Source organism: Paramacrobiotus metropolitanus, unplaced genomic scaffold (assembly GCF_019649055.1).
Source record: "Paramacrobiotus metropolitanus isolate TYO unplaced genomic scaffold, Prichtersi_v1.0 Parri_scaffold0000163, whole genome shotgun sequence".
In the NCBI taxonomy this organism is placed as follows: domain Eukaryota; kingdom Metazoa; phylum Tardigrada; class Eutardigrada; order Parachela; family Macrobiotidae; genus Paramacrobiotus; species Paramacrobiotus metropolitanus.
The window spans coordinates 1-8017 of NW_026570383.1; the positions used below are offsets into that span (position 1 = coordinate 1).

At 47.5% G+C, this 8017-nt stretch overlaps 1 protein-coding gene across 1 annotated transcript; it reads left to right on the top strand.

The window, feature by feature from the left end:
- Nucleotides 1–305: 305 nt before the first annotated feature.
- Nucleotides 306–7238, top strand: LOC129600077 (protein unc-80 homolog; the record flags this gene model as incomplete). The annotated part of the gene is given in 12 exon segments (XM_055498468.1): nt 306–507; nt 626–775; nt 1122–1309; nt 1703–2072; nt 3312–3820; nt 4802–4952; nt 4955–5004; nt 5007–5106; nt 5109–5208; nt 5583–5923; nt 6320–6924; nt 7065–7238. Coding segments are annotated over 12 exon segments (2940 nt in total), but the record flags the coding sequence as incomplete, so codon positions are not given.
- Between the last annotated feature and the right edge of the window lie 779 nt (nt 7239–8017).

Below are 8017 nucleotides of genomic sequence, written 5' to 3' on the forward strand. Positions count from 1 at the left end.
TGGTAGTGTAGAGGCACCAAGCTAAGCGAGATGTCATGCAAGTGCGCTGTAATCAAATTCGATACTTCTATGCATAGTTGTGGTGTTTTTTGCCAGCCAGTTGCTGGTTTTCTACTTACTTCTCAGCGTTTCCCATGAGTTAATTATTTAACCGATACGCCTTAAACGGAGACTAACAGTTAGCTCTTGGAATCTTTTGCACGTGTGACGTGTACGAAGTACTGCTGAAATTTCTTGGGCTTTATGTATTTATTTATGATTCACGTTGACAGCTTGAGCATTCTAACGCGGTTTCGGTTTGGCAGTCCAAAAACTCCAACACGCTGGTGGCCGCCACCCAGACGCGCCGCAAACAGCTGCAGGAGTCGATGAACAAGGCCCTGCGCGCCCAGGAAGAGCGCAACCAGCACGAACGCGAACGGGTCAAGGTCAGCATGCTGCCGGTGCTCAAGATGGCCGCCATCGAGCCCGTACCGCACCAAGTGGCCGACGAGCGTGAGGTTGAAGGTGCGCTGATGTTATTTTGTTTATCGTGACACTAATATTTTACTACGATAATTCTAATAACTATTACATTTATTTGCCGATTTATTTGAAATGCGTATACGGGTGTGAACGATTGTAGTGGACGAGAACGGGAAGATCGCTGACACCGGCACGGTGACCAGGCACACCCTCACCTCGCTACCGGTGTTCCCCACGGCGCTGGGCACGGCCATTCTGCAGCTGGTCGATCTGCTGGACGACGTCGGTGTCGACAATTGCGGCATTTTTGGTTAGTCGTTATTTGTATATTATGCTTCGCACAGGGTTTCTGTTAATCCTCGTTTCAGTTGAAGGACGAAGTTTGCGTTCATTCGTACTACAGTTACTGACCGAAGAAAATCTTGCTAACAGTTCTGTGGTAATTAAATTTCTTGAGATTTGTGACTGTTTTTGGCTAGTGTAAAACTGTGTATTATCGTTTAGCCGGTGCAACCAACATTTTTATACCGTTTTTTTAGCGTGTTTATAGTTAATGTAAGATTAAAACATAGTGGTTGGTTGTAATACTGTAATGATGAATTCGGCGATATGTTGCGAAAAACCTGGCTGTGGTCTAATACCATTTTTATATATAGTGTGCGATCTGGCCTTCCACACCATCTGGGAGGGTATCGTGGAGGATGCCGTGCTGTTTCTGCGCTATGTGTTGGAGAAGGTCAGCAGCAAGGAGAAGCAGGCGCTGATCCTGCGCAAGATCCGCAAACTACTGGCCTTCATGCCGCGTCTGCCGCCGCAGGCCGCCTGCACCATCTTCAATCATCTGGTACGTTCCACCCAAGTACTAATTTTACGGCTATGAACCAATAATTAACGCATCACTCGCCAGTCGTTTGTAAAACACTCGCCAGTTTAGCATGCAGTTGATAATGTGTAGTTTCGCAGTGAAGCGGCTCAGGTCCTTGACAACTACGTTTAGATACGAGTACACGCCCTTTTCATAGTGATTATAAAAACATTTCGTTATCAGAGTAACGTTCTTTTTTCTCCAACGCTGCGAAAACTTCCAACTGCGGTACCTGTTCACATATATATAATACATTAACCACGCGGTTACACCAGAAGACCATTAGTAAAGCGAGAAATTTTTAGACGAAGCGAATGGGGAAATGAGATAAATAGTGTGCTTGACTATTAACCCTCACTGTGTTCTGAATAGCTGGGCTACTGCATGTCCTACGTGCGGAACCCTAACGAGAACAACTACCACGGCGTGGAAGCGGTGATGTCGGTGATGTGGCAGATCGTCCCCTCGGTCGACGGGATCTCTTTCAAGGAGATCAAGACCATCCTGCGCCGCGAACAGTGCGACGCCCACCTCCTCCTCACCGCCAACGTCCCCGGCGCCAAGAAGGTCATCGTCCACGGCCCCGATCTCACCCAGATCCCCTCGCAGATCCCCGTCAGCGAGGACACCCAGTTCCAGGAACTCTTAACCGAAGCGCTGGATTTCTTCTCCATTTCCACGAACGACGGGAGAATTATATTCTATGTGACCAGCGCACGGGGAGGGCGCACCATCCCAGTGGGTACGTGCGAGATGTGTACTTCTTCCGAAGGAGCTACTATCCGCAACTGAACCTGATGCGGTCGCCGGGGACGGAGGGCTTCTCCAAGCTGCAGCTGCAGGCCTACCATAATTTGTTTCTGGAGGCACAGAAGGTCTTCCTGGTGCATAGTCTGTTTCTGAGTGCGCAGGAATGCGATGCATGTCAAGTTCCAGGAGTAACCGTTCGGGTCAGAGTATCTGGGGATTGATGTCATGCATAAATACGCCTGGGTTCAGGTAAGATAAGACATCAGTGGTGCTTTTAATAAGGTTTATGATAGAGCGTTAAGAAGTTGTGCTACGAACAACTTCTTAACCGGTTAAGAAGTTGTTCGTAGTATAGTGGCACTGTAAAAGTGGCTCTTCGCTATTAGTTGTCACGTTTATCTAGACCAGCTAAAAATTAAAATTAATGCTGTAGAAAAGAACTTTTGTATGTATATGTAAATTTTTTTTCTAATAGAACTGAAATTTATTTTTGGTTTATGTTAGAACAAAACTTTTAAAACGGTTGCAGCAAGCAATTCAAGAATTTGACTGCGTGCATAAATACAAGCGCCACAGCCGACATTGTGCCGATTTTATAAGTTACATTCCGACAGGTCTGATGTCCCATGCTAGAGTGTCACCTTTGCCGGACATGGGCTGGCTGCTCTGACTCAAAATGAATTAAATTCAGGCGTTTAATTTTTCAATGTTTAAAATATACGAGACATACGTATAGACGAATTACCAATTACGGATATTAACAATTTTTCATATCTCGTTCTTTATTGATGTTCATGTCGCGACATAACAGTCGTAATTTATATCACTACGGCCAAGATTGTGCAATTAAGAATTAAAAAAACAACCGCAATCAGTATTATAATTGACAATTGTGAATGGCTTATTTTGTTGGCCTGGATTTCGTCTTATCATACGGCTGAGAAGTGATTTCGTAGTCTAGTGGCATCGTATCCGAAACGCCTACTCTGGCACGTTGTCACGGCTTGTCTAGTGCCATTCACAGTAAAAATGATGCTTTAACAACCTTTTTTTTAAGAAACACAGAATTTAAAATTGTTGTTGTAATACTGCATTTTGTCTCAATTCTCATTGCAGAAATTATTGAATAAAATCTAAAGATAATTAAAAAGAGCGTTTAACTCAGTACTAAAAAAATTGTCCACGTTACAAGTACAACAGTTTTTCAAAAATACCAAACATGGTTTTGCAGTTGGCCTCCCATCTGCTCTGCAACCTGTCCCGCCCCACCTCGAGGTACAGCTCTCCTACGCCGACATCCAAATGCTCTTGTCCGTGCTGAACGGCGTCCTAGTGCTCCACTGCCAGGACTCGGCGACCCTGCGCCTGTGTCTGGCGACGTGCATCACCCTGGCACAGAACTTGAAGTACCTGTTCGCCTCTACCGGCTTCCTGCTGATCATGCCCACCGTCCTGCGCATGTACGCCGCCCACCAGACCAACCACCTCCTCATCCACACCCTCGAGTTCGCCTGCAGCCAGTTCTTCCTCCTCCACCGCAACCCCTTCCTCCTCCAGATGTTCGGCTCGGCCGCCGGGTTATTGGAGCTGAGTCAGGCCGATACCGGGATTAAACCGCTGAAACGACAGCATATGAAGAAGATCCTCTTCTCGCTGGGACGCTTTGCCCTGCGGCCGTCCAAGGTCGTCCAGACAGCGTTGATTCATTATCCCCTGGGCAGTCTGGATATTCTGGAAAAGGTAAGGCGTGTCACGTGACGGTGTTTGTGATGCTTTGCATAGTTTTGGGCAACGCTAAGGCTGCTTTGGTTTTTCTAAAGTCTGAAAATATGGTGTTATCGTAGTGTAAGGGCCAGACGCTGGTGTTATCGTTTATTGGTTGGAGCAGAATTTAGTGATGGACACAGTTCGCTTCCACTTTGTGTGATGGCAAAAATAATTTTTCGCAAAACAAGATAGCATTAAGTAGTTAGTTAGTTAGAGGTAAATGGAAAACATCGTTGATTTTAGTTGAATAATTGCATAAGTACTTACTAACATTAAGACTGACCATGGCTGTTTCGCTGATATATGTATATTTTAAAATTTCCAAGAAAGGCCTGCAAATTTACGTACAAAATATATGAATTGTGCGCATACGGCCAAAATTCATTTACGTATATTGTGATCCTCATTGCCACCATTTTCCTGTTTCAAGATTGCAGGAAGCAGTGTGAATAGTCAGTATTTGTATCTCAGTAATACTGTCGAAAACTGGAGTGCTGAAACAAACTATCGTAGTGTTGTCGTAGTGTAATGGCGTTAGGCTCAGACTATAATGGCTTTCGAGTGCTTGAATTGAATAATTATTTCTACGGAACCTACAAATTCGATAGAAAAATAGTTTTTCCCACAATACTTTGGTGTTGATTTAATGTAAATAGGTAACTATCGTTAAATAAGTACCAATTAATAGTGACACACTTATTAACGGTAAGACAGACCATGAATATCAAGTTTATGGATACTAATTTTTCAAGCCAGCCAGCAAATTTATACGGGATTGTGCGAATTCGGTCGAAACTCGTTTACGCGTACGTACGTATATTACTGAGATCCAAACTGGTACCTTTTTTGTTTCAAGAATGCAGACAACTATGGTAAACCGTAATACTCGTTTTTCGCCATTACGGTCACGAAACTACGCATGACCGAAACCAATTTATAACGTATTGCCCGTAGGTGGACGGGAAGAAGCCGCTGCAGCCGTTGGACTTTTGCTACCAGACCGATATGGGCAACCTCACCGCGCAGAACATCCTGACCTCGGCGGTATCGAGCTGCATCGCCGTGATCGCCTTCGACAGCGCGGCGAGTTCGCGGGGACGTAGATGCGGCGGACGCTGCTCAACGAGGAGGTGTGGTACGATGAGAAGCCGGCGGATAGGGGCATAGTGCCCGTACTGCCAAGGACGAACTGCAGAAGATCATCTCACTGGCTGGCAGCTTGAAGTCGTTAATATTCTCCTGCGAATCCCTGACCCGCCCCTTGCCGTGCCGGTCCGCTCCCCTGCCGCCCCGGAGGAACGCTCCGTGGTCATGGCGTCGCCGTCGCATGTCGGTCGCGATCACGACGTGGAGGCCAACCGGTACGATTAACCATAAGGACAAAATTTTAAGCCTTTCGGCGTTGAATGAGTACTACCTATAATAATTATGTCTATCGCTTCTCTAAAGACTTTATTTGTTACTTACTTTTTAGCATAGTTGGTTGTCGGCCGAATTAGCTAGATTTGTGTTCTGGTGTTGTCCTCGATTTTATGTTTGGTAATGAAAGGTTAATTTGCGCGAAGTTGTCGTAGTACACTGGCTACTAATGTTGATAATGCGGATGCTGTAGGTGTTGCAAATACTTCTGGAATCTCTAAAGAACATCGGTTAACGTAGCACATGATACTTTTTTATCTTTTAACTACAGCTTTCGATATCGATTTGGTATGACAAGTTTGTTGTTCTGCTTTAGACCGAAGATCATCACGATCCACGAGCCGCCGGAACCGACCAACCAGCAAGCCGAGTTCAGTTACCCGCGCAACCACCTGCTGGCCATCGTTGCCCACTTTTTGACCACGGCCAACCAGCGCATCCGCCACCTGAGCAAATTCCTCGGCGATCTGGCCACCCGTCCGCCCGAACTCTTAGACGCCAAGAGCCACGTGCGACTGGCGTATGTGGCGCACACCCTGCTGAAAGTGGCGCCGTATGATAAGGAGGTGATGGCTTGTGAAGGTCTGGAGCACTACATGCTGGACATCCTGCCCACCGTCGATTTCTCCATCGAAGCCATGATTTCGCTCTGAGGACGTAGCGATGCCTGCAAAGGGGTGTAAGGGCGGGGCGCTCCGCCCTCCTGAGTAGCTATTCGCTGTTTCTGGGGATTTCCACCCCGCACATTGCTGCGCTGTTTTGACGGATCTGCAGCACAGTTGCACTGGCTGCAGAATCCTTCCTTGTTAGTCTGGTGTTGCTGCGCCACGGTGCGCATTAGATTCGGCAATAAAGCCTCATCCGGGTTCACCACTGTTCGCTGTCGAGGATACGCGTGGCGCCCATACGGCCCCGCGTTATAGCAAATTACATAAAAATTTCGTAAACTGTTAAATAAATTGTTGTTAGATTAAATGGGACTTCGCTCTCCAAGTCTTTCTAATTGTGTAACACGGATGCCGCGATCAAATGCCTAACTTTCGTAATTATTAGAGTAAATTCTCAATAAAATTCATTTAAATTCCTCTGAAATCATTTCTAATTGTGTGAACAGGAACGCGGCGGCCAAGATCATCCAGGGCCTGTCGCGCACCTTATGCACCAACAACCTGATGGCGCTGATGCCACAGTTGCGCGCCATCACGGGCACCTGCATCCACCTGACCCTGGGGGAGGCCGCCTCGGGCGACACCGTCCTGGCCTCGCCCATCCCCGTCGGCACCATCTCCACCCTCCCGCCCCTCGTCACCGTCCCTTCCGTCTTCCGCGACGCCACCATCGACCTCACCGCCATCTACCTCCAAGCCGGCCGCGAATACTGCAACCGCGAGCAACTCTGCGCGCAGTTCAGCGACCGCTTCCTGCGCCTGGTCGTCTGCTTCCTCTTCCCCTTCGTCCTGCGCTTAGGGAGCGAGAGCACCGATCTCCCATCCATGCGCATCGAGGACCTCCGCTACATCGTCCGCACCCTCGTGTCACTACTGCACCCGCCCGTGTCCAAGCAGTTAACTTCGAAACAGCTGGCGGTCAACCAGCACATCGTCCGCACCAACAGCAACATGTCCAACCCGCCCAGCATCGTTCCTTCATCACAACAGGTGAGTCGGTTACCAGAGCGGAAGCGGAGTACTTTGACGCGGCAGAAAGCGCAGCATGGAGAACATACTGGGCCGCATCATCATGCCTCCATGCGGAAGGTCAGCAGCTCGGAAGTCCCGAAGCAATGGAGATGGTGCAGCTGACGCGGCCGCCGCGCGAGGATAACGTCGTTCCCAATAACGTCAACAGTAAGGTCATTACGGTGTCGGTGGTGCACACGGCGCGTCCGCCGTCCATTAAAGCCAACGTCCCGATGCGGACGCACAGTGTGGAATCACTAAACGACGACGAAGAAATTTCCCCGCTGAAATGATAGCCGGAATTTTGAGCTCCATGATTCCCTTTAAAAATTAATCGGAATCTTATTGGAATAAAATTTCACGAAAATCTACCATAGTAGAAATTTGACTGGTGATTTATTGGAAAATTATTTTGGAATTTTTGACGCGGTCCATTTCCGGTGCGTTGTTGATACAATGGACCACCGGTGAGCTTTCGTTCCACAACTGGTGATTTGAAACCCGATGCATTCTGTTGGCATGTGTTGCCAAGAAATGATTTTCGGAACTTTGAAGCTCCGTTGGGCTTTTCTTCTCTGCGCTGTCTCTTCTTCTCTCAATTGAACTCTGCTCCAGATTTTGTCGCTTACTGACACTCACACCTTCATCTTTGATTCGTGCTCGTTTTTGTCTTTTCATGGTTTTCTGTGTTTACTTCTGAACGCCGGTGTCGGCGATGTACCGGTTGCCGCTGTTTTCCCCGTACAATAGATTGGTCTTTATGGACTGGCTGATAAGTGTCTGCTCAGTCGGGCTACTTCTCCACTGGAGAAAAAATGGGTTAACCAATTAAGCAATTTAACACCTCGGCCGGCGGTTCGTGTACTTAACCTTGTACCGTCCTTCCAGTTTCCACCGTGTTTTGCTATGTTGACGCTCGCCACTTACTTACACTGAGTACAGAGTACAACATTCTTATGACAACTGGACTGTCCCAAAACAAAATTACTGCTAACACTGTGTAAAAAAACCGATGCTCTTGAAGTATGTGAACTGAAACTGCTTATTCAGCGCTTCCGGGAGGCGAACGACT